Source organism: Eleutherodactylus coqui, chromosome 1 (genome assembly GCF_035609145.1).
Source record: "Eleutherodactylus coqui strain aEleCoq1 chromosome 1, aEleCoq1.hap1, whole genome shotgun sequence".
NCBI classification, from domain to species: Eukaryota; Metazoa; Chordata; class Amphibia; order Anura; family Eleutherodactylidae; genus Eleutherodactylus; species Eleutherodactylus coqui.
This window is the reverse complement of record NC_089837.1, coordinates 314,078,428-314,106,375: the sequence shown is the minus strand read 5'-3', so window position 1 is coordinate 314,106,375 and position 27,948 is coordinate 314,078,428. Positions and strand designations below refer to the sequence as shown.

Sequence of the window (27,948 nt, the reverse complement as noted above, 5' to 3'; positions counted from 1 at the left end):
CAGAGGAGCAGGAGGCTCTATCCTGGACTCTCTTTTATGGATACAGCAACTCTTCTGTGATCCCGAGGACAGTAATCCCATCCTAGTGTCTTATTCTTACGGACCTAGCTGACAACTCCGCTGCCCACATGTTAGTCCACGCGTACTCTGCCATGGTGAGTGCTGGGCAGCGCATTACCTGTCTATATATAGCAGTATAGGACTTTAGATTTAGTTCTGAAGTGCCAACCTCAGGAGATGGCAGCTGCTTCTAATGATGTCTCATTTTCTAATCTTACTTTTAGAGAATCGAGAGGATGGAGGAAGAGATAGAGAAGGGTTCACAGGGATGGATGATAGAGGACAGAGAAGTCATATAGTGTAGGGGAAGTTCATTTAGTCTGGGCACTGTATAGCTGGAGTTTGGTGTGTAGGTAGATATTGGGTCCCACATTCTAGAACGTGAGGTCTGATCTAATGGTGGGCTCTCCTAGTTGTATCAGTCTGAAGTTCACAATGACCTGGATAATAGTAACAGATGATATACTGAATAGCTACAGGGTGTGAGCCGATTAGAGTGTCAGCTCCTCGGCTCATAGTACTCACATGGCTGTTCCTCTATGTTCCAGGAGCGCTCTGATGTCCTGAATGGAGCCGCCGGCGGTGGTCGTCTATCCCAGCTGTCCTCGCTGAACCAGGGGGCTTACTCCTCGGCTCCCCCGCTCTGCCACACGCCAGCTTCTGACTTCCAGCCCCCATACTTTCCTCCCCCGTACCCACAACCTTCCTTATCTTACTCCCAGAGCCAGGAGCCTGGATATCCCCACCTGGGAGACCCCTACAGTGGCATCAATCCCATTCACCAGCACCAGCAGCCGACATGGCACACGCAGAGAAGTCGCCAGGAAGACGCAGGGTTGCTTTCTCAGGCACACAGGGGGCTCAGCCTGGACCCCCGAAGGGATTATGGGGGGGTTCCCCGCCTGCTGTCCGGGCTAGGAGATGGTGGGCACAGCCTGGCAGAGAGTGCCCTGTCTATACATGCGTTGTCACACCACAATTTAGAGGACATGCAGGTAAGGCTGAAGATAACCCTAGACTATATATTAGCAAATATTCAACCGGCGTCATTATCACTATACACTATGCCATGTACCTGTGTGACGGGGTCATAATGATGTGTAGACTATAGAAATACTTCTCTCTCATCTGCAGTAACATCTGTCCCATATAATATCACTGAACGATCTTACTGCACTCTAATGATTAATGCTGGACTATGTGTGTGTATATATATATATTCCAGAGAATATCGCTATCCCCTTGTCTAAGTGCAAATTTCGATTTATTAAGACCAAATCTCTGATCTTCAGTAATATGTGACATAATTGTGAATAGTGGAATCATTTGCTGGTGTCAATCCTGTTCTACACTGTGATACTGTAAAGAAGTCTATTATACGTGTACAACATTCTTCTAATTTACCATTGAATTACCATGTACAGTGATGGACGTATGTATGTGCAGTATTGTAGTAGTAGTAGTATTTAGTAGGTTGTGTGTAATGTGTGTGCAGTACTGTTGTTGTACGGTTGTCATCCTCCTTTCTCAATAATTATCTAACTGCTTAGGGAATTTGTTGAAAATGATTTAACCCTTTGATCACATTTTCCTCAATTTACTTTCCTGCTGTTGTGCTAAGCCCCGGGGCACAGGACAACGAAATATACAAGGAAATAAAATAAATATAATAATTTACATATTATTGTGTCATGTAAGGGAATTTACAAGCACATAAACACATTTATTTCTGATCTGAACGATAAACTGCTACAAAGGATTTGTGGTGACCGTTCATACTGGCTCTGCGACATTTATTATACTCTGCTTTGTCTCTCCAGATTTCGCTCCACTTCTTCTGTATTGGGTGTTATAGTCTTCCGTTGTAATTTAATGTTACTCTGAATGACATCTGCTATCTATCTATCTATCTATCTATCTATCTATCTATCTATCTATCTATCTATCTATCTATCTATCTATCTCTGTTCATCTGTGTGTCATCTATCTCTCTGTGACTTTGCATTTTTTTTGTCTTTTGCTGGGTATTTCTACACATAAAACCACATTTATAGACACATTTATACATTAATTATATTTTATTATTTTAAACATCTTTTATCACCTGATGTAACATCTTATAAGATAATAAAGCATTTGGAATAAATCAGACGATTACATAAATTATTTTGATTTGTTCACCTTGATTTTTTTTTAAAGACAAATGTCGCTAAAAGTGGTTTCTATGCTACATAGAAGTAGTAATAGTGAATACAGTCTGATGGCTTATCTCTTTCGTTCTACGATGTTTCCTGTAGTCACTGCCTGAACAGTCCTTGCTGCTTGACTACAATAAAGTTCTGAAAAATGTTGAACTTAAATATTATTATTATTATTATTAATAATAATAATAATAAAAAGATTGTAGGATATAAACTACATAATGCACTCATAATAAAAAAAATGTTATTGAATCTGAACAGCGAAAATAGATATCATAAAGTTTATAAACAAAGACATATATAGATACATAATATATAATCGGTAGTACTATATGTGGAATACAGGAAGCTTCCATTCATTCCTGTGAGTAATAAGTAACCCTGAAAGATATTTATACAGTATATTTCAGTCTCAATGAGGAAATCGCAGAAACTTCGTCAGAATTCAGTTCCCTAGAAAATGCTATTGTGAGAGCGGAGATGATGCAGTGAATACTGACAGCCCGCAGACATAGCAGGACATATTTGGGGGAGAAGAAGTCATAGGGAGAGAAAAGAACAGCATATATACTGTATCCACACTGACCATAATAATAGGAAGAGACAATCGTTAATTATAAAGCCCAACATGTGCACTGAAGTAGCAGAACTGTGTGCTACAAATTTAACTCTGCTACCTTTTTGCTTTTGCTTATAAGCAGATCTTTTAAATCGGTTCTATTACCTTATGTGTTTTCCTTAGTTATTCATTAGTTTATAAGATAACAATGTATCATGGATGGTTTCATTCTCAAGTACAAATATATAGGCAGATATAAGGATAATAACAGGTACCCTGCTGCAAAATATGTATTGTTTTATGCTTAATTACATTTTTTTATTCTAGTATGTAACCTGCATTAAGGTTTGCATTCATATGTAGCACATCTCTTGTCATTCATATCCCCTTCATAGATTTGTTACTTTGTTACTGTTTCTATCACTGTATAAATATATACTGTCTCCTTATTGACCAGGTGGTGGATGAGTCAGGTATCAGTCTACTGGACCAGTCTGTTATCAAAAAAGGTAAGTTGTGCTTATATCACCAGCCTTACCTATGAAAAGAGCAGCACCTGCATTTCTTCTTCAGTTAGGATATTGGGGTGTTACAATATATTAGGAAAACAGAGCATGGCTGATACCTCATCTAAAGAATTTAGTATTTTTTTCCATATAGAAATTTTGCAATTCTAAATGTGAAAGGCAAATCTTTCTGCTGAATTGCTACTGTTAGTATAGCACCTAATTCTTTAATTATGGTAATACACACATTTCTTATGCATTATTGTAAACAGGAAGACATGTATCAAGCAAGGGACCCTCTAACAAAAACCTTCATTTCCAGACATATGTTCCATGCAGGAATTATAGCTAGTTGCAGAAATATCCTATCCCTGTACTTCTATTATATACTTGAAAACTAACAAAACAGTAGTAGTATTAGGAGGAAAATAATAGCAGTGGTATGAATAACAACAGCAGGAGCAGTCATAGTGAATATTACCTTATAAATTTAGCTTTTGTTATATTCTATATTTATTGTATCACCTGTAGCTTAAGTAGAGCTTTATTCTTCATTTAATAGTTTTCTAGAAATGTCATTCGGTGAATATTTTTGAGGACTGGACTCTAGTTTTTAAGTACTGATTTCATAAATTCTTGAACATGTGCTATAATTATTGCATCTAAATATTATTACTGGCTGCATGTAATGATATTGTTCATGTTAATGATTGCCCATCACTATCATGTTAGAAACAGAATTTGACACAAAATTGTCCCCTATTCCATATACTCTTATTTATTACTGATCTCACAGCATGGTTTTCTACTAAACCTGGATTGTATACCACCATCAATGCTAACAAAACCAGTCAATGTTATATAGTCACAATAATGTAAAGTTTTATCATATACATTGCATCTTCTGTACCATGAATGGTGAGCTATGGGAGTGGTTTCCAACATCTATGGTTCTTTTCTCTAGCCATATCACTATGATTCCTGCTCCCTTTGCCTATCTGTTATAAGTAGTCAAATTTCTTCAGGTTAGATGACAATCATAGTTTGAGTTTATGGAAATCCTTCTGAACTAAACTAGTTTTTGATGGGACCTGTTGGGACCCAGTTTAGATACTGTGAAGTATAAGGAGTAAATATTTTTCAGTGTAACAAATAATGTCTAGTCAAACCCACACAAATTCAATCAGATGTATAATGAAGTAAATAATGTTATTTATTTAGTAATCATCATAAGACTGTTGTAGTCCAAATAATAAATGCATCCTAGAGCTGGGAACACAATGTTTACTGTCAAAATGGATGATTAACATACAAAAGTCCCAAATCTGTTTTTAGCATAATAATCTCTAGTTTTCAAATAATATCAGTATCCAAATATACTTTCCCTCCTGCTTTTAATTTTCTTTCTTAATCTGCGTAGTAGTTAATCTGGTATTTATGAAATTCTTCATGGCATATAGCAGTTACATTATTTTATATAGTAATTTATTTATTTTTTATTTTATCTATATTTGTTTCTTTGTGTTTTTGACTAAGTAATATTCAGGAACCTGAGGTGTAAATATTTATATCTCACATTGCAGATTTTAAGGTTTAGATAAACCTTATCCTTTTCCATATTAACCTTTAGATACTTTGGGCTGTTTGTGAATTTGACTAGAAGTTGCCAATACTTTTAGACGCATTTTAAAATTTTTGGTGATACATACTGTATGTTGCAGTATTGTGACTACTTAGAATGCTTCATTGTCCTGATGTACAGTATTTGCCCCTTTTGTTTTTTCTGAACCCATGTTATCAATGACCTGGGGCATTATTACATACAGTGTGGGAGAATTGAGAAATGTAAATATGATAGTTTTTTAGAATAGAAGACACCCACATTCAGAATAACCCAGAATCCATCCTTTATGTTCAGCCCATTTTTTCTTAAGGCTAATGCTATGTAAATGATTATGGACTAAACTTTACACTGAAATACCAAGACGTCTTGTATGTAGAGTGCAGCAGTGGCAGTGCTTTATCCCAGCATCTTTTCCATTCTGTCTGCTTACAGGCTCAAGATTTTGGGGAATACTTTTCCAATCTGTACTGTCTGCATTAATTTCCTGCCCAGCCTTATGATCAAACCTCCGGCCTCTTACAGAGTCCCGGTTTTTCCTATTAAAACTAATTACGGGAGACCAGTCTCATATCCCCAAATCCTCCTTTCTGTTCCCCTGTATTTACTGCCTCATAAACCACTAACAATGTCACAACTAAGGACTTCCAGAATGCTGATTAGGAGAGTCTAGGAAAATGGCTGTTCCTCTTGGCTGTTTAACCCTTGGCTTGGTCAAAGCTGAAAAATCCAGCAATTTAGTTGTAATGCCATTACCTGCAACTCTTGACTGATCCATTTAGATAACAAATGTTAATTTATCTAAGATCATACTTTGTAATCTAGGAATACAGGTCTAGTGGAGGCAGCAGTGCCCAACAACTGCATTTTAGCTGTGCAATGTGCCAGGAAACTTGCAAGTTTAGTTAATAGGTTGGATCTTAGTGGTGTGAGCCAAAACAATTTTAAAATCATTCTTGGCTCATGCAGTATGAACCACATATGTTTACAGGTTCATTGACTAACATCCAATATTGGCCTAGCTGCATTACAACTGTTATGGCATGTTTGCTGTGGTGGTTTTAGTTATTATAGGTAGTAAAATGTAAGAAAATCAAGCTATTTCTGACCATTTTCTATGCCAAATGTGTTCTTTGTGTTTGCATATGTAAACATACATAACAGTATAATACCAGCATAGATGGATAGTACACATATGTAAATTGTAGGGACTCTTGTTTAAAAAGAGTTAAAATGGGATGGCATGAGCTGGAGTATATGGTAAATGTACACTGATATAAATAGGCAAATGCATTTTAAATGGTATATAAATGGAGCCAGATAGACAACATTTTGCAAGCTGTGTATATATTTGGGAGACTTTAAGCTTCCTTTATAAAGTGTTTAATTGGTTTATGGATCTGGAAGTAATTATCAGGAGCAGAGAAGGATTTTTGTGCTGGGCAAACATCAGGGCACTTTGATAAAGATGAAGTCTGAATTATGAGCTTACGGTTTGACAAAGCTCATGTGTCTGTAAGCACATATTATGTAATTGTTTTTGGATATGCTTTTAACTGGTTACACACAGCAATTCACAATAATCATGGAATTGCATGTACAATTATTGTTGATGTACCAGACAAGAATACTCTTTGGTCTCTAAGGCAGCGTTCTTATATACCTGTGCCTGCGGCTTTTTTTTTGCCCTCCGGTGTTGTAGTGAAATGCCGGAGAAAAGCTGATACCAGAACTAATCTCATAGTTCTCTATGACATCTCTAATGACATCACTTTGGATGTCAGATGCCTCCCTGCATTGGCCAGAAAAATGTTGCATGTACCGTTTTTCAGTTTGGCTATAGAGGCAACTGGAACAGGGCTCAAAGAGCACCAAAATGTCATCACCTTTGTCTGGCATAAAATCACTGGCCAGACAAAGGGTAATCGGGTCTAACCCTGGGAGCTCTTTGCATGCATTGCTTATCAATATATTCTAAATAATACAGTATGTGAATAATGTGTATGGAATGAGAACAAAAGATGAATTGTTCTATAAGTTCTTATTACTGTTTTAAATGTAATACAGTGAAGTACCATGGGCTAGCGTTAGCATAAGATGTACCACATTCATTAAGAGGCTCATGCCTCTTAATATATTTGGTGCATCTTTGGCGGTTTATGTGCTAGAAATTCAAATCTACACTGCTATAGGCAGATATAGGTTTGTAATACAAGTTCTAACAATTACTGGCATAAATTATAATAAATTTGTTGGTCAGCTTTAAGCCCTGCCCTTCCTGCTGAACCCATCCCACTTTTCTCACCACTTTTCAAGAAGCATAAAACAGCAAAAAAGCTAATTACTGTGGCATGCACCATAATTTCCAACTTTTCAATGCCAGAATAGCGGTACAAATGTAATTATAAGCTTCCCTCACAGCTTTTATTACAATATAAAAACCGCAAAGGCAAAAACATATGAAGTAAAAGAAAATGCTAAATTATTAGTAGGCCAAACCAATCATCAGAATACAGGGTCTTAAACTACCTACTGATAACCTCTGGGTCTCAAATTGTTATGTAACTTAGTTTCCTTTGTCCTAACTATTGGACACGTTTCTGTTTGTTTAATTAATCTGCAGTTCTTAATCTTCCAGTAATATACTGCTGGTTGATATGACTGGATGGACTCTTCATACATTTTCTGATTGTCGATTTTTTATTCTACTGTCTACACATAACTATGGGGATAACTATCTTGCCTGAGCTGCAGTTAGCATTTAGAGATAAGCTTTACAGCAGAACTAATAGGTCATTCACACAGTAGAAGGGAGGGGACTCATTAACATCTATGAGAGAGCGTTCTAGGCATGTGCAAAGGCCATTCTACAGGGAAGAGGGGGAGGTGAGCTGTGACCATCACATATTGTGAATAATGGATCCTGGGTCATTTTCTAATGACTTATTCCCTTTAAATGGTGTAGGTTTAGATGGAACATAGTCCACAAGACTATTCATGTAAAGTTTTATATGCATTATCCTTCCATCATGGATGTGCCGCATACTAACAACTGTCCCTGTAACTACAGTACACAAAATGTATCATGGACTGAATTGCTGCTGATTGTCTACAATATGTGAGCACATATAATGCTCAATTTACTAAGAGTGTATTCACACTAGTATCTTTAAGGTCTGTATGTTTTATGTCCAGGAAGGAATGCACAGTTGAGTTTTTGCATATGTTGTATCTGAGCATGACTACTAAGACATGCATTAGCTTCTTTCTGGCCCCACAGTGGCACTTGTTAGTCACAGCCCCTCCCATGACAGATGTAGCAGTGGAGATAGCAGAGCAGAGAGAAAGGGAGGTATTTCTCACATTACACAAACTCTTGGGACCAAGATCTATCAATTAAAGCAGCACTCCTAGCACCTGATGTAATGTATTAGCCTGTTCAAACCCTCCAGCATGTGAAATATGCTATATTGTGACTGTAAAAGCTGAATGTGCACACACTGCTATATTTACACGGGCAAGCACAATATCAATCCGAGAATCTTGGCGAGATGTCGCACTTGAAAAATTGGATTTTCTATGCCAGTGCGATGCGATTTTTAACTTGCCCATAGGAAATATTGGGCAAGTTTTCCGCCAAATCTCAGGAAAATAGAACATGCAGTGAGAAAAAAAATTGCAGATGCAAGTAGACCCATTGAAAACAATGCAGTCTATTTCCATGCAAGTTTAATATGTCTCACAACACACAAAACTCACATGGGAAACTCGCTCAGGTAAATACAACCTTTTGGATATGGCCAGATAATTTGCACAGGTTGGAATGTGTAGATTACAGCATACTTGTAATACAGCCACTCAGGATTAAGTTACATTTCCATATTAATAATTTACGTTTTATATCTAACATGGTAATTGAAGCAAAATAGAATTCAAATGTTGTAAAGCATTTCCACTCAAAACTTAAAGGGGTTGTCGAGGATTAGAAAGACTGCACCACAACTCCATGGATTGTGTTTGGTGCTGCAACATTACTTCATTGAAATGAATGAGCTGGGCTGCAAAACCAGAGAAAACATTTGGACAGGCCTGTTACTGTTTTTTTGGGAGAAAAGGCTGACATAATTTTTAAATTTTGAACATTCCCTTTAATATTCTTATAAATTGCTAACATTTTGGTTAGTAAAGTAAGCATTACTGAAAAACTTGAAAGGGTCGCTCTTGCGAAAACATATTTTCCATGCCTGTCCCCTCACCTGATTGGCTGTCACACTCTGGAGGTCTCCTCTGTGTAGTTCACCCACTTCCATGCAGTGCAGGTCCTTTTCTGATGCTTATCAGGCATCATCTTGGTGGTGCTAATTTAACTTTGACATCAATCTCATGATGCATCAGCACTAGAGATGAGAGAGTATACTCGCTGAGGCACATTACTCGAGCGAGTAGTGCCTTAGCTGAGTATCTCCCCGCTCGTCTCTAAAGATTTGGGGGCCGGCGGGGAGCGGCGGGGAAGAGCGGGGAGGAACGGAGGGGAGATCTCTCTCTCCCTCTCTCCCCTCCCCCCCGCTCCCCGCCGCAACTCACCTGTCACCCGCGCCGGCCCCCGAATCTTTAGAGACGAGCGGGGAGATACTCGGCTAATGCACTACTCGCTTGAGTAATGTGCCTTAGCGAGTATACTCGCTCATCTCTAATCAGCACAGCATCAGCTAGAGGCTATACTATTTCTGCCTGTTGGGGGAATAGTTTAACCACCATTAATTCTATATTCACATAAATAAGTTACATACCATAAGTATACAGTCAGGAGGATGAGCTGTGATCTCCTCTATTACAACTGTGTGGCAGGAGCTGTTTGATCATCACCAGTAACTATGAGGAGAGTAACTGTGTTCCCCTCTAAGTAGTTTCTGTGGAAGGGTTCATATGACCATCTGAGAAGAAAGAGACTGGGAGTTTCAGATAGACAGCAATAACTAACCAGGGTAATACTAGCTCATATATATATATATATATATATATATCTTGGGGGCTCGCTACATAATGAATGAAAAAAAATCACTGGAGTGTCCCTTTAGCTATAACTCTACGTTACTTTAGTTGCATATACTCTTTGTAAATAGTGTGTAACAATTTAATAATTTTACTTCTAGGTGATATTTAGTAGCAGATTTAGTTCAGGAGCCTGGAGGCTTAGAATAGCTAGTACACTCCACCTATCAATATGGTCACTCCTTTAAGCATGAAATAAACTCACTTGATCCATATAGATCAGTGCTCTTCCAGGAGATCCACCTATAATCACAGCCCATTATATCTGCATATTGGAAAACCCAGCTGTTCAATCTGCCATGTATGCTCTAGAAATAAAAATTTTTAAATTGGAAGCCTATGGACATTTGTCAAGCAGCTCTTCTTGGACAATTGTCTGTTTACTGCAGTCCATAACAGACAATAAACACTATAATTTCCAGGGATGATAGTTTATAGGGGAAGTTATGGGATTATATGAATTACACAAGCACTGTAGGTCAGACTCATTCTACTGATATACTGACAATGACATCTATTACCAACAGTGACAGTATCTAACAGAAATGAATCCCTATCAGATTAGTCCACAGGGAATATACAGTATTTTGGTAAGAAACCCTACATACATTATAACATAGAGGAAATGATGATACATTGTTTCACTGAACCAGACACCGAACAGCACTCAATAACCTGAATTTGGGCTTATACACAAGTGTTCCAAAACTGATGGACAATCTTATTAAAAGTATTACTTTGTCTATTACAAGTAGGGGAGCAAAATAGAGGCACGGCATAATAATTACATTGCTTTGCCTAGCATTAGCTGGATCCTTTTAACATGATATAATCACATCATAGCATAGTATATAGTGACTGCTATGTTACTGGATGGGAACTCAAATGTGTTTTGGTCCTATGTCTACCCTTGTCATCAGCTTCTCAGCACGTGTCTGTAATTCTAGAACGTCACATCACTATAGATGAAATATCCCTGCGGCCTGCAGCAGTTGGATGCTGCAACGACGTAACATAATGTCACTATGAGAGCAGTGTCGCTGATCCAACTCTTAGACAACCCTTTAACTTCTAAGACATCACGTGATTTTGGCAGCTGAGTAGTGCAGTGACATTACATTGCCATTCAACTCAATGGAGTCGCAGTGTGTATCACAGGTTGCCTTGATTTTAATTGCATGACACCCATTGCAGCCAAGTTCGCTGTGTAGCCTTTGCCTTAAAGGGGATCTGTTAGAATGAAAGGTATATAATAAATCCACATGCAGTGCTCATTCTTTGTAATATTTAGCCATTATTAATGTAGTCCATGACTACCCATACTGCTTTGTTGATTTACATCCAGGATGTCTATGTGCACATCATTTGTACTGAATCACTTTATTACAAATACTAAGGGAACTTTAAAACTACATAATGTTCATATGTACAATATAAAATAATCAAGTAAACTATATTCATATTCCATTAATCTATAATATGAGCATAGCTAAACTAGTCCTGGAGCAATGACCCGTATTAAATCCTTATCAATGGAAAGAGCCTCAATGGCAGGGGTAATATAGCTATTACATCTGGTAACTGTCTCCTCCTTCTTTCAGGGAAATGTGTTTCTTTAATTAGAGGCCGTAGTGAATCGCTAACGGCCCCTATAATTGTTAGACACAATTAAGTTGCTGGCTTATACATTGTCATATTGTTCTTGCATCATCCCTGCTCACCTGCCTGTATGAGATCATTCAGTAGAGGAAGCGGAACTGCACTTTGCTGTGTTCTTCTGTTTAGTAGTAATTGTTTGATAATAAGGCATTCCTGGATTTACAAACTATTTGTAGTTTCATATTTGATGTGGAAATTATACCCAAATATTGAAAGTTGATAGTTAACAGAAGTCTAATGTTTCTTTTGAAGCTGACAACATAACGTTTCTCTGTAATTGGCATTGTAAACTACGATGAGACAGAATGGGGAAGGTCCTGTTCACTCTTCTGTTTGTAGGTTTTCGTCATTGGTTTTGTCTGAAATGCTGAAAAAAATAGCGCAGAATACTACACTATTTTTTCTAGTAATGTGCTGGAAATCAGACAGGACCCATTATAGTTAATGGGTTTAGGTGGGAACCACCGGTTTCTGTCATTTTGAGGTATCTGACGTGCCACTTTATTTTTGTTTATCTGTTCCATAATGGAACAGCAGAATAGAAATTTGAACAGAGCCTTATTGGTGTCTTTCAAAGTACAATTTACTATACAACCCCATAATTCATTGAGCATTGTAACAGTGCTTCTAAATCCTTATGGCTAGTCGCCATGTAAAGCCTTGTTCTCGTAAGTTATGCCAATTTGGGTACATTTACATGTCTGTTCCATTCATCTGATTGGGGTTCTTTTGCGACAAGTACAATTTTAACAAGTCTCACCCAATTAAATGGGAAAATCCAAGAATTTTCTCCAGCAAATCTGGCATATGTGAATATATCCTTATACTAAAGACTTTGGCCTTCAATTTCTGACTGATGAAGGTTCTGCTACATCTGTCATGGAGTTTATATCAATATTAGCTGGCCAAGTACAAAGCTTTCAAGTCTATGTGTGCATGTAAAGCTTCTATTTACCTCTCCTTCTGCTAGCTCTTCCTGGCAACCAATCACTGTGAAGAGATTAGAAAGTGCCAGGACAGGATTATTCAGAGATATATTTCCAATTACCAGTACAGATTTATTTCCAAAATTTCCAGAAGAAGGTAAACTTTCTGCTACTTTTGATTTATCCATGTATCCTACAGTTAATCTGAGTTATTAGTGATGGATACACATTAGTCACCTCTAATCACACCTGGCTGGTGGACTAAATAAATACATTTATGTATCCAGACAGATGACTGAGACTGGCAGCAAAGGGGATTGGAATATAGAGATCATTGCTGGTAAACAGAAATATTTCATGGGGCAGCACTGTGGTTTAGTGGTTAGCATTGGGGTCCTGGGTACAGATCTGGCCAAGGGACTCATCTGCTTGTTTAAATATAGTTTATTCAGCCCTTATTTATATTCTGGTGCTTGATGTAGTATCAACAAACAGTATCAACAGATATTCAACAAATCACTGAGAATAGGATATCATTAACTTGAATTTGCAAAAAAGGCCACTCTTAGATCCTCTTATACACAGCGTCGTCAAAATGCTGCACTTACTGTGTTAAACAGCGGTTTTTAAGGCACCCTATCATTGTAATGGGTGATGAGGTGCATTAAAAAGCGGAAAAACACAGTGAAATAGAGCAGATAGCGCTTGAAAATCGCGTCGTTGGAGCGCAGGTCTGCAAGGGCCCATTGAGATCCATGGGAGCATTCTACTGTGAGTACCATGGCATTCAAAACGCTGTGGTAATCACAGTAAAAAACGCATGCATGAGAATCGCCTTAGGCCAGGCTCACACAACCGGGTTGGATTCCGCATTCGGGAAGCCAGCAGCGGATTCCGGCTGTGTGTCTGGCCAGTGACCCTGCATATGGTGCGTAATTGTATTGTGTATGACAGCATACATACACAGGCGGCCATGCTCAGTACAGTGCTTTTTTCCACTCTGTTTGTATTTCCTGCTGTCGCTTAGTGATGACACTGATACCTGCACACCATACGTAATGTAATTGCATATGGGTTGTGGGAATATCCACAGACATAGAGTACAATTCCGTGGTAAAATAGTGCATGCTGCGATTGTTCTTCCACTTGCGGAATATGCAACTCGCACCTGCAAGTGTGCTGGAAAATTCAAAGCTACATGCCAATATCAATTCCCACGTATTACCACAGATCGTCTGCGCGGACAGCGATCACGGAATCCACAATTCAAATCCGCCCATGTGAAACTGGCCTTAGATGTGGCTGAGAATACCGGAAGAAAAAGTGCATGCAGAGCTTTTTCTTCCATACAAAAGCCGTCCAGCTGGGCAGAAAGCAGACCGGACCCCATTATAGTCAATGGGGTCCACCCAGCGCTGTCCGGTTCTGTCCAGAGATTGAGCCGTTCAGCCATGGGCATTACCCTATCCTGCTCCCTGAATGGTGCAGGAAAGTGGAATCTGCATTGCAGATATGAAACCACCATTACTGATACAGAGATACAAGGGCAGTTACAAACACCAATTCCCAGCAGTATGCAAAGCCAGAATGTCATATCCTGTCCCTAATGGGGCTTACAATCTCACTTTGCTATCTCAAGCTGATGCACCTGGGCCAATATCATAGGAAGCATGTTTTTGGAGTGTAGGAGCAAATATGCTAACCTGGAGAAAACCCATGCAAACCCATAGTGGTGTTCAATACTAGGGATGAGCGAGTATACTCGCTAAGGCACTACTCGCTCGAGTAATGTGCCTTAGCCGAGTATCTCCCTGCTCGTCCCTGAAGATTCGGGTGCCGGCGGGGGGGCGGGGAGCTGCGGGGGAGAGCAGGGAGGAACGGAGGGGAGATCTCCCTCTCCCTCTCTCCCGCCCGCTCTGCCCCGCTCCCCGCCGCAACTCACCTGTCAGCTGCGGCGGCCCCCGAATCTTTCGGGACGAGCAGGGAGATACTCGGCTAAGGCACATTACTCGAGCGAGTAGTGCCATAGCGAGTATACTCGCTCATCCCTATTCAATACGCTTATCTAAAGTGATAACTAGACAACTTTTGTCATTCAAAGATCAATCTTGTCACTCAGCTGCCATGGTAGGACATTTTCATTTAGCAAGAGAGGCCAATATCATAGATGGATTATCTGTCACTATTGAACTGAACACTCGAGTACTTATTGTACAAAATCTGCATCCTGAATGCAGCTAAGAGTATACAGTCAGGCGTCATGCTTGCCCCTGTGTTATATAGCTCGCATATAGCAAGCATTGTACATTCACTCCAGTTTTTTACAGTATATAACTACTGTATATTTGTAGTATCTTGTGCATCATGCGGTTGGCATAGTATATTAGCCATAGAAAGAAATGGAATGATCATTATTTTTACAATTTCATTTCTATGTACTGACCAATGTTTTAAAATGTGTCACCAGATTGCGAAGCAATCAGGGAAGGAACGACATTCAAAACGTGTAGAAAACATATGCAATAGGGAGTGAACAGATGTACGAGGATGGCAAGCAGGGAATAATTTAATTGTAGAAGCGGGCCAACAGGAAAGCCTGATGCTGGTAACAGCAGAATGTCTGGTGCTGAGACTGATGTAGTGAGTCAGTGAGTGCTATGCATCTACTTGTAGATCTCATGATCAGCAACTATAAATCAGGACTCTACTACCTGGGGGAAATATGCAGTTTTGGAGTAGCATACAAGTTTAAAGGGATTTTGTCATTAAAAACAACAAAAAAAAATTCTATACTTACTTAATCCTTTCCAGGCTGTCTTCTTACCAGATCTTCACCTTGCCAATCTTCTCCAGGCTCCTCCAATCTCCCTGGGTCACGTCACCTCCAGCCGCCCAGATCCTCTTCTTCCTATGACGAAGCGACATACCGTTCACTGCCTAGCAGGGAATGCTGATCCTTGGCAGCCTGCTTTAGTGCACATTTGCCGGGTCTTGCCACTAGTGTTCATATAGTATGTATTGCGTTGAGAGCCGGCGCCTGCGCACTAAAGCAGGCTGCCAAGGATCGCCATTCCCTGCTAGGTAGTGAACTCAACGTCACTAGTAACGCAGTGTTCATTGAGTTACCGGAAGGAGAATGCCGGCAATAGACGCTTCAACATGTCTAATGTAGACATAGAAGATGGCAGCATCCATGGTGCAATAAAAAATTATTTTATTCCTCTAAACGGTTAAAACAACGTTTCGACTCCTAAGAGACTTTTTTAATTATACTTGAAAAAGAATCTTAGGAGTCGAAACATTGTTTTAACCGTTTGGAGGAATAAAATAAATTTTTATCACACCATGGATGCTGCCATCTCCTATGTCTACTTTGTTACTGCAGTTTAGGGTCTCTACTAGATCAGGACCTACTGTGGTGGCTATGCATGCTCCTGTCCAGCTGGATGCAGCTTTGAAACTGTGGGGACTGGAGGAGCGAGGAGAAGATAATGAGGTGAAGATCTGATAAGAAGGCTGCCTGGGGAGGAATAGGTAAATATAGATTTTTTTTTTTTAAATGACAGAATCCCTTTAACAAAGTAATACAGTTAATGTAATCAGTAATGGTTTAAAATGTACAGATTTATAGATTAATTTCTATCCCGTCATTACTCTTGAATGTACACTTCTGTTTGTCTCTTTCATGTTTAGGATCAGTCACAAAAGAGAGGGGGCTCATAGCAGAGGGTCTGGTGTTTAGACCGTTAGGCCAATTGTCCAACCTCTTGCTTGCTAACAAAGCAGTTCCTTTGAAAGATGGCAGGATAGTTCTCCATCCCCAATAGATGAGAGGATGGGACCAGCCAGGACTGGCCAATTTCCTCCTATGGGCCCCATAGCAGCCATATATGCTCTGCATAGTATGCATGCCCTTGGTCAAAGATAGGTTAGATGTACATGAAATACTGCTAATTTCAAATGCAGTCCATTCTAGGAATTGAAGAATGAATATTTATAATTTTTAGTAATCCAATGTATACATACTACAAATGGTAGTATAAAAATACTAAGTGCCTATAAACTGAACAGTTAAGGAAGATACTGACCCATTTAAATCTTGTTTGATGCTCCACAGTCCCGATGCCACACAAGCACAACAGCATGATGTCCTCTCTCACTGTGAATAAAGAAGGCCTCATAGGAGGAGTATCAAACCCAAATGAGGTTTTCTGTTCTGTCCCTGGACGGTTGTCCCTGCTTAGTTCCACTTCCAAATACAAGGTGACAGTGGGTGAAGTCCAGAGACGCCTATCACCTCCTGAGTGTCTTAATGCATCTCTGCTTGGAGGAGTACTAAGGAGGTTAGTAATTATTCATATATGCTGTCACACTTTGGTTATATGTTTCATAATTATATTTCATATTGTTAGTGCATATAATGGAGCAGAGAAACCATGAAACAAAAAGTGATTTGGCAGCTCGTTGATTCGTGCCACTTCATTCACAGATATCAATAGGGTCAGTTCAATGATGGACTTTTTTGGCACTTGCATTATAGAAATCTCTCTTTAGGATTAATGTTAAATGTACTAGATAACTTTGAAGTAGTTTTGAAAAACAAAATAGCTTTCTGGTGTCTCTAGCCTTTTGTGAAGCCTATGTTAAGACCATAGACAATATACAGTATTACCGTATATACTGGCTTTACTACGGTGGTACACTATGTCTACAAAAGCTACAGAGATCAGTCTAAATTGTTATTATTCAGTGTTTGATTTTTAGTTTTCTTAACAAGTCTGTCTTTTTGCTTGTAGGGCAAAGTCAAAAAATGGTGGTCGTTGTCTTCGTGAGAGATTAGAAAAAATTGGTTTGAATCTGCCAGCAGGAAGACGTAAAGCTGCCAATGTGACTCTATTGACATCCCTGGTGGAGGGTAAGAAATACATAGGGTCAAGTATACATGACTTCTTAAAGAAACAAATATAAAATTCATTGTTTATTATTGCTAGAAATCTAGAAATATATATATACTTGTATATAAGAAAACCCTAATGAGTATACAGTCTGTCCAATTGATTGAAAACTTAAGCTATCCAGGATGAATATTAAATATCTTTAGTAATCCAATGTATACAGCTATACATGCTATAGATGGTAGTATAAATATAGTGAAGTAAAGGCAGACTGTAAATCATTATCTAGTGTTCTAATATCTGAACAGTTAAGGAAGATACTGACCCATTCACAATCTTGTTTGATGCTCCATAGTCACGATGCCACCCAAGCACAATATCATGATGGCCATCTCAGATGCAGCAGTCTTTCTCTGCAGATGACAGTTAGCACTTTTCTGGTGGCACTTGTTACGGACTGTGAGTGTTGCCCCACTGTGCCAATCAACCTGTTTGGCTTTGGGCTGGTCCCGGTGTGGTTGACAGCTGACTCCCCCAGTGGTCAGAGGTACCAGTACAAGGCACTGCAAAACTGACTAGCAACTGAGCAATAACAGATGGAAAATCTAGTAAGGGAAATGGGGGTACCCCTGCCTATAAGCGGGGTAGGCGTCCTCATAAGGACGGCCCCATGGTCTTCCTCTGGGACCTGACTATCCTAGAACCTGGAATAAACACAACAATACTCAGGTAAAGAGGAAGTGCATCAGCCCAGCTTAAATAGAAGATTAATGCCTATTAACCCAGCAGCTGGGATGGGAGCAAGGGGACTGGTTTATTCCCTCAGTGCTGGTAGAAAATAGAAACATTGAGTCTATACATACAGGTGGAGTAGAGTGACTCCCGCATCCGCCTGGGACTGCAAGAGGGCGGCAGACATGGGTAGCCAACCTAACCGCACTTAATTATACTTGGTGGAAAAATTGTATCAGGGCAAACCTATGACTAGAATTAGCTTGAATAAAATCGGACTGTTAATAGAACAGAAGAAATGCCCATCCTTGACTACATTCATTTAAAGTTTCTTAACAATGGGTCACAGCTTCAACTTCAGCTGAGAGTATGAAAACCGGATTTGTTATTTCCCAGGTAGTTTATTGTGAAGGAATAGTTTATTCAGTGTTGATCACTCACTTCTCTACTTAACCATTTTAGAACTATGTGAAAAGATACGGAGGAAGTAGTGTATGGAGATAGACAGTGTAGTGTTAATCTATCATTGTGGCACCCTGGGCAGAATATGAAAGCTGCTCAGTTTATGACACAAGTCTCCTAATCAACAGCAGTTTTCAGTAGACAGAATATGTCCTCTCCTTCATTCGGTGTTTATGCAAATCACTATGCCTTGGGCTAATATGCAGAATTACTTTTAATCATGTGTTATTGTTGGTTTGTGAGGGATAAGCAGAAATAAACAGGGGGTAATACTGAATATTATAGCCATATAGTACTTTCTATGTGAAGAAGGATTAGGTTTACCTCTGCATTCCTTTGTATCAATGTTTTACCATTAATAATAGTTACTTAGGGGTCACCAGGCAAGGGCAACTATACTCTTTCTTGAAAAGTTTCCATTATGACTAACTATAAGGAATTAGCTATGGTCTGGATTAAGTTGCACAATAGTGTTTTCAGGTCTAGTAGGGGAAGTAATAAAATGTTGCCCAAAATTGTTTCTTGACTGGTCTACTGTTAATCAGACTATATTCTATATCACACATTGAATAAAAATACAGCATATTATCTCACAGAGTTAGGATTTATATAGTTGATTGGTTGTATTTGGTTAATATTTTTGGTATAATGGAAATGGTAGATGCTGCCCTGCTGACTTTTGTCTTCTACACCTATGATCAATTGTGGACCCTAGGAGTCGGGCCCCTTCTTGGGTTGTGCATGGTACCTTGCACCCAGTGGTGTGGTATACGTTTGGAGTGTTGCTGCTATCTTTTTCTATTATTGTAGAAATAGCAATCCTACATGGTTACATAGAGGAAAGATAAGTTGAGTAGTGGTATGTAATATCTGCATTGTGGTAGTGACTGGACCCTTATCATCTGCAGGTGAAGCAGTTCATCTAGCCAGAGATTTTGGCTATGTTTGTGAGACAGAGTTCCCAGCGAAGGCTGCAGCAGAATACTTGTGTCGACAACACTCTGATCCCACTGAGCTTCATACGCGGAAAAACATGCTTCTTGCTACCAAGTAAGTGTTGTGTTTTTATTACTGTGTAGGTGTCATGCAAGGATTCATGTTTAAATCACAATTTACTGTAGGGTGGAAGGCTTAGTTTTCTTTTAAACCTATTATGCCATTGGAGGACTGCTGCTTGAGCTAGAAACTGCTATGAATTGTCAGAATACTCGCATATAAATAAAAAGTTAGCCCACCTTGTCTTCTGACTTCACATTCACCCCGCTGCCGCAAGCCTTTTCTTCCATACCAGCCACACCGCCCACTCTGCAGTTTTCTTCTAAGCAAAAGTCCAAGAACAATGGGGAGCTGGAGTCTTGGTGGAAAAGATTCTTGCTTTATTTTAATGTGCCAAACGATACAGGATAAAATCAGACGAGAACGCGTTTCGAACCTTGTACTGGTTCTTGTTCACCTCCAAGAACCAGGACCAGTACAAGGTTCGAAACGCGTTCTCAATCTGATTTTATCCTGTATCGTTTGGCACATTAAAATAAAGCAAGAATCTTTTCCACCAAGACTCCAGCTCCCCATTGTTTTTGGACTTTTGTCAGAATACTCAGCAGCCCAACACTGTATCCTTGACTATTGACAATTTTGCCACCAGTGTTAGACCGGCTGTGGGCTCCGCACGGACAACTTCCATTGAAGTCAAAAGAGGCTGTCCGACCCACAGCCCATCCACAATTGACATTGTGGATAGGCCGCGAGTACCTGAGTCATCACCTCGCGACAGTGTGGGAAAAACAAATATAAAAAAAAAAATCTGTACTGCGCATGACCAATGGCGAGTGTCTGCGGTCATCCACATTACAGAAAAGACAAGGCACGCGGAGTCGCTGGCTGGGGTCAGAGCTGAATTCTGTTATGGAATCCGGATCACTCGAGTTCAGCCGGCCTTAAAAGGAGTTGTCTAGTGGATATATTTTTCTTGATAAGCCTCGCACAGCTATAAAATAATACAGGAAGGTATACTCACCTTTTAAACCCCCAGCTGCTCTAATCCTCTCCAGTTTCTGCATACTTCCACACAGGAGATCATTTGCTATCTAGGGTCACAACCGCTGGACTGTTTACACTAAATGATTTATTGTTTGAACAAGTGAACAATGTCAGAGTTCGCTTGCTATACAGGCAGATACATCATTGCCTCATTCAAATGAGAAATCGATCAGTCATTCACATTCATTGCATAAGTGAATGAGTGACTGAATGATTGGTATTTAAACTGAATTATTAAAATGCTTGCATAAATTATACAATGATTGAAAAGCCAATGATTTATCGTTTGATCGTTGGCTGCGTTTACACTTATTATCATTCATTGTCGCTTGTTTACATTTTTTTTGAATGATATCTGTTGTGTGTAAAAGGGCCTTAAGTGTCACTATCCGCATCCTGGTTGGCTATTTGATTGTATGTGTAGACACACTAAGATGGGGGCACGTTTTATAAGGAGGTTGCTTACCGCACCTCAGGGCAGTAGTAAGAGTGAAAGGGACAGAGTAGCTTTGGCCACTAAAGACTCTCTTACACTGAATAATTATAGTTCAGATTCTTTCTGGATTGCGGCAATCGTGCAGTATAAATGCCTGCATGATCTGGACAATGACTGATAATTTCTTTGTCATTTGGATCTGCACACCAAAAGCAAGAAAAATGGCACTCAGTACCTAGGGAGGAAGGCAAATGGCCATGAGTCAAGTCCACAGAGGCTAGATGCTGAATGGTATAAATGGATACTGAATGGTATAAATGGATTGTGGGGAAGTCACCTGCTTAGTTGGTACCAGCTCTGAGATCACCATGATAGAAAACAATCTATGTTAGTGATACTTCCGAAGATCGCAGGGCCTAGAAAACCCCTAGCTCACAATGATGGTCTCCCCATTACAGTGATGTATGTGACCTAGTTGGACAATAAAAGGAGTCTGTCAGCGCCTATGAGCCCCATAAGCCAGTAAAACAGAAAATTAACCAGCGCTCCGGTGTTTCGGAAGATGATAAATGATGCAGAGATGAATATTTAAAATTGTTGTTGTGTGGTTATGAGTATTACTTACTTTACAGGGGTGCTAATGATTAAGCACCCCTGGATCCAAGATAGCAGGCAGCATGCTTGAGAAAGGCCGAGATTACGGCCGAAACGCGTCGCTATTAAAGAATTTCCGTATATATCTCCTGAATTCTGCCTGCTATCTTGGATCCAGGGGTGCTTAATCATTAGCACCCCTGTAAAGTAAGTAATACTCATAACCACACAACAACAATTTTAAATATTCATCTCTGCATCATTTATCATCTTCCGAAACACCGGAGCGCTGGTTAATTTTCTGTTTTACTGGCTTGTCTTCCATCCCGTGGTGTGTTTTTTCATCGCTGGGAGTAACTAAGGCGCTCTCTCCAAGATGTCTTCTGTAACCGGTGTGAGGAATCATCACCTCTACTGTGGATTGACATGCCATCTCGGATTTTGACGCACGGGCATCCTACACACGGGCCCGGCGTCACGGGGTGAGTTACTGCTTTTATAGTTTCTTCTCTTATTTACATATACTCCTGGTATATTTTTGCAACCACTCTCCATCCATTTCTTGGAGCGCTAGCCATCATATATTTCTTTTATGAGCCCCATAAGCTAGACTTATGGACTTATAGGAGCTGACCCCCTGAATCCAAGAATGTGATATTATACTTACCTTGACTGCTGTGGCCAAGCTATGCGCTGTCAAAGTCACCGCTTCATGCACCCTGCAGACTACTTGTGTACTTTGTGTGCAAAGAATGGGAGGACTACTCTCTCTTTAAACTGTTTGCCCAATGAGGTGATATTGATACTAGTCAGCTGCACCCAACCCAGAGAAGCCTGTAGTATTAGAGGAAAACATTTTGCAACAAGATGGACTATTACTCCATGAAGTAGGGATAGCTTACTGTGAGAGATTAGAAAATGAACTCCACCTAAGGCGGTCTCTGCAGCGTGTACGCTATATATGCAGACAATAAGAGGCTGTAGCTCATGAGGTGGTATTGTTAAGGTACCCCAGTAGAGATTGCTACCCCCTGACCAGGAAGCCACCCTATCTCAGGCGGTGCACACCCATTTCCCCTTAAACAGACTCTTGTGACGGTAACCTGCCACACAGGAGAAGTGGCTAGTGGAAAGCACTATTTACCAGATTTCCGGCAACCTCTTGAACAGGTTGAAAGGCCAACTTGTGGAATCTAAAGGGTCAACTTATTATTGAGCGCTGGAGGGAAGTGCAAAAACAGGCGTCCTTGGAGCTGAAACAATAGCTTACTATGGCCCAAGTCCTGGAGTTCACTGAGCTCTCCCTGTCTCTCCAGGTCCAGGGGCTTGGGGCCATTCTGTCATAAAAGTCGGTTGGTGCTGAGAGAGTCATTTTGGCAGCTGGAGCCTTGGGCTAACGAAGCAGAACCCCCATAATAACAGTTAAATTAGGCTGGAACTGAGTGGTTTGTCAAAAAATCTGACTGGCAGCTGTGTAGTCTGTAGGGGCAGTAATTGGCAGGTGCACCTGAATACAGCTTGCTTGGATGTCCTAGAACTGTTTTGGGTAGCCTACCTGGAATGCTTTGATTGCATCATCTAGTACAAATCCAGATGAAACCTCCTATTGCTGTGCCAATGAATAACAATTTCACCAGGCTGTAACAAAAATGGGTTAAATGCTGAAGCAGCCCAGGCTCCTGGCAACACTTTGTAGTCATGTGACGTTACAGTTTGAACTTTGAATGTTTGGGATTGTTTGGTGGGACATAAAGCCAGCAATAGGAAGCAACCAATTTATTTGGAGATTAGTGGTTTGAATACTTAATCTTATCTCATTTTCTGATGCATGACTACATGTTACCACTTCCTAAGAACACTAGAGAAACTGTAACTGAAAACATGACCTCCAGATTACTAAGGATGAAGTATGGCACATAAAGGAAGTTTGTAGACAAAACGCTTTCTGAAAAAAGTGATGTATTCCATACCATTGTGGTGACTTTGGTGGCATTAAACAATATGCAATGCAAATGAAAAATGGGAAAATGCGTTTGTAGCACCACCAATTGGAAGGTAGCTTCCCTGGAAGTCAGTGTCCAATCTCTTCATAACCTTGCAATATGACTACGGATATAAGCCAGACCAGAGTCTTCTGAAAAGACATCCATGTACACACAGCTGTTTCGGGGTTCTTGCCCCTCATTTAGGCATAGCAGACTTGGTGGGATTAGAGGCCTCTGATGTGGGTCCAGGGAACTCATAGACAGACTACCTTCCAATAGATGGCGTTGGAAGCATTTTTTCATCTGTCATTGGAATACATTTTAACCAAGGGAGCATTGCATATTCTATAAGACTCCCTACGCCATCTTGTCAGTCTTCACAAGAAGAAACAGTACCTCCTCCCAGACAATTTTCAAAGCATTGCATTTAAGAGTCAGATAAATAGCTAAAATTTGCCTACATTTCAATTATTTCTTAAGTTTTCACAAATCCTTTTACCCAATTACATAATCTAGAATTGTTGTATTTACTTATGTTGCTTCCCATGTTCATCGATGGATGTGCTAATGTTGTTTTTTCATGCTATTATTTAATACTCAGTTCTATATTTTAGGCAGATATGCAAGGAGTTTTCTGACTTATTGGCCCAGGATCGTTCTCCATTGGGAAACAGCCGTCCATCTCTTATCCTGGAGCCTGGAGTACAGAGCTGCTTGACTCACTTCAGCCTAATCACTCATGGCTTTGGAGGACCAGCCATTTGTGCAGCGCTCACTGCCTTCCAGAACTACCTACTTGAGTCTTTAAAAGGCATGGATAAGATCTTCTTGAACAGCACAGGGAATGGACACTCTGCAGGGGAATCCAAACCTACAGAGAAGGAACTTAAACACAGGAAATAGCCTAATGTGACATTCATGAAAAGGGCTCGAAAGAGAGGTAGATCTCTTGGAAACCAAGATAAAATCCCAGCGGTGGAAAGTAATCCATGAAAGCAGAATGATTTCCTGTCTTGGAGTTAAAGATACACCTCATAAAGGATGATCCACATCAAAGAGAGTGATGGAAAAATAAGACATTATTACATCATGATACTTATTGCATATATGAAGATACCCTTCATGCTTGTATCTGTCATTAACATAACACGCACACAGACCATTATATAGACTATGAAGAACTTCCATACCTTTTCAACAAAAGAACATATACTGAACATATCACTCCTAGAATGAACAATGTGTTTGCTACAGGGCACCTTTATAGTGAATACATTTGAGAGGTATATGGTATATACCACATCCATACTACACAGCGCAGATAGACACATAAGATCTTGCTAATTTTGGTTTATTCAAGCAGCATGCTGGTATATTATACAGGAGGCTTATCAAAATGTTGAGATTAAACTAACCCCTAGTAATAATCACTACAATTGTATTAATTGGTACAAAATGTCATTCCTCCAGTAGAACGGCTGGGTTTGGATTTAGCCTGTATGGATTGGATGCATAACTTGAAATTTCTAAAACTTAGTATTCCACTAGCCATGTTACGTTACTATTCTGGAAGAAGATAACAATTATCAGCTTCTCCATATTGTTGTTCCCTTGCCAAGAACACAGCATATCTGTGAGGTCATTGATGGGGAGAAAGCAAATATTTATTCCTTACAATTTCCATTTTTACATTCTGCTCATATTGAGTAAACAGCAAGCATCAAAGCAAAGTTTTGTACAAACTCACTTTCATTATAGTAGTGGGTTCCTGCCATCATCTTCTCCTTGCCAGCCAAGATGGATGTGATAATAGCACATAGCAATACTTATCACTTGCCATTCCCATTCCTCACAGTGAGTGGCACTACCAGATATCCACAAGAGCATGGAGATCCAGTGCTGCAGCCTGTGTTATTAAGTATCGGACGTAGCATCTCTGGGCTGCTGATTATCACATTATGCAACAAAAGACTATTGTCAAAAACTTGTCTCTATTAGATAATTATGTTTTATAAGTAATTTCATGGGAAAAAAAATTGCTCTTATACATTGACATCTTCTTTATACCAGACAAGTATGTGCTCTCGGACAAAGCTTCATAGCTCCAGTAACCTGTTATAGCCTGGTTTTATGTACAGGGTTATTAGAAATGATCTTTCTGATTTCAAACACTCATAACACACATTTAATGACACTCAGATACATAGGTTTGATAATAATGGTAACAGAAACGCAAAAGTTTTCAATTAGCAAAACTGTCCAACGGTAAGATGTGCTTGTTGCCCCTAGCAACCAATCACAGCGCAGATTTCATTTCTCAAGCTGCCGTGGTAAAATAAAGGCTGTGCTGTGATTGGTTGCTACGAGCAACAAGGACAAGCTTAATGTTAGACAGTTTTGCTAAATTTGGCCCAAAACGTTTTATTCTGCTGTAATCGTTACTAGGGGGATATGAGACAAAAAGGCTGCCAATGAAGACAGGAGATTCTCATATCTACCAGTCTGTTATTAGTGTGCAATGCCATTCTTGAACAAATTTGATGCAGATCCACCCAGCGGGCGCACAATTTGTAAATGGTTCTACAATTTTAAGGAACAGGGTGGCATCTGTCATTAAAATCATCTGTCCGTCCACCAATAAGTGTGGAAATACTGAAGCATGTCCATGCAAGCTTCACGCATAGTCATCAGAAGCCCACCGTTGATGAGGAAACAATCAGGGAGATTTTGTACCTGGACGTTACAGATATGGCTTCTACCACAGCTGAAATAGAAAATCCTAGGTTACTTCTTCCAACAAGACGGGGTACCCCACCACAGCTCCCCATTTTCACAATGCAGTGATTAGTGAGCTCAATAGGCAACTACCAAACAGATGAATTGGCAGTGAGGTTGTGCCAATAGTGAACTTCTTCCCTTCTTCTTATGCCTTATGATTTTTTTCCTCTTGGAAGTGTTAGTCTGCTTACCACCCACCATGCATGATCTGCGAGTACACATCACAGAGGCCATTGCATCAGTAAATCGTGATACACTACAACATGTATGGCAGGAACTAGACTAGACTCCATGTGTGTCCAGTGACAAAGGAGGCTATATTGGACACGTTTGACGTGGAAAGCATTTTTGATGTTGCGCAACAAAACATTTTGAGTTTCTGTTTCCATTTATATCAAATTTATATATCTGAGTGTCATTAAATGCAAGTTATGAGGGTTTATGAGGGTTATTGGGAAGATGATTTGTAATAACCCTGTTATAAGGGGCTATATATGAGATTTAACTAGTCCTCCAAGTAAATAAGCACCATAGAAGAAAAATGAGAGAACCACCCAGCAATGCATATTACATAGAACTACAGTGTTGATTATAAAAAAGACATTAAAGGGCTCACCTATGTGCAATGTTTAATCTTTTCATACTTACCAAATCTTTATTTGAGTAAGGTTTCTGTGTGCTACAGCTGGAAAAAGTACGTGCACATATGTCTTTTATTTAGTCTGATATGTTATGAATAAACTGATTGAATTGGTAATACCGGGGAAGAAAATACATATGTAAAGCCACAGTTTATTAATTGCTCAGGTGAAGCACACCAAATGTCAGAAGTATCCCTGCTGCTTGCAATACAGAGGGTATGCAGCTCCATAATACGTCAGTGCCAGAAGGCTCTTTCTGTGGATATTATTTGTATATGAGACCTACCGATCTGGGAGCCTGGCCATGGAAGCATCTTTGGTACATGGTTACTTTGCACTCCAAAAGCTGTTGGTCTGAAAATGTTCCAAGATGCTGTATTCTTCTCTACTATTCTCTGCACTTTGCATGGACAGAAGATATTAGCCCTCCTCCCACGTGTGGTCAAGACTGGAAACACCACCGATGAGAACATGTTGCTTTCTGCCCTGGTTAAACAGAGACTTTTGTAAATATTTATTTATGTGTAATTAAATGGGAACATTGTAAAGATGTTCAGTGCAAGCTATTTATAAGCTGAGTGAGTTTGGGGGGTATCGTAATTTGGGATATGTCCCCACTCTTGTGTCTGGGGTGTCCATGAATCCTTAAGGGTTTCTTATATCACAGATGTGTCTGTTGTTAACAAAATAACACACAAATGAGAGAAAACACAAGAAATTATCATTAATAAAAAAAGAAAAGGAAATCTGTCTGAGCCGTTTCTGTCTGTCTAAATAAAACCAGTTATTAAGTGGTTCCTG

General features: G+C 39.7%; 1 protein-coding gene across 1 annotated transcript; it reads left to right on the top strand.

Annotated features, from left to right (window-relative positions):
* TFAP2E (transcription factor AP-2 epsilon) lies at positions 1–27,884 on the top strand. The gene is made up of 7 exons (XM_066574996.1): positions 1–155; positions 609–1,055; positions 3,278–3,329; positions 16,702–16,927; positions 17,381–17,499; positions 19,582–19,723; positions 24,343–27,884. Exons 1-7 carry the CDS (start codon positions 129–131, stop codon positions 24,629–24,631), a joined length of 1,302 nt encoding a protein of 433 aa, XP_066431093.1. The 5' UTR covers positions 1–128; the 3' UTR covers positions 24,632–27,884.
* The last annotated feature ends 64 nt before the right edge of the window (positions 27,885–27,948 follow it).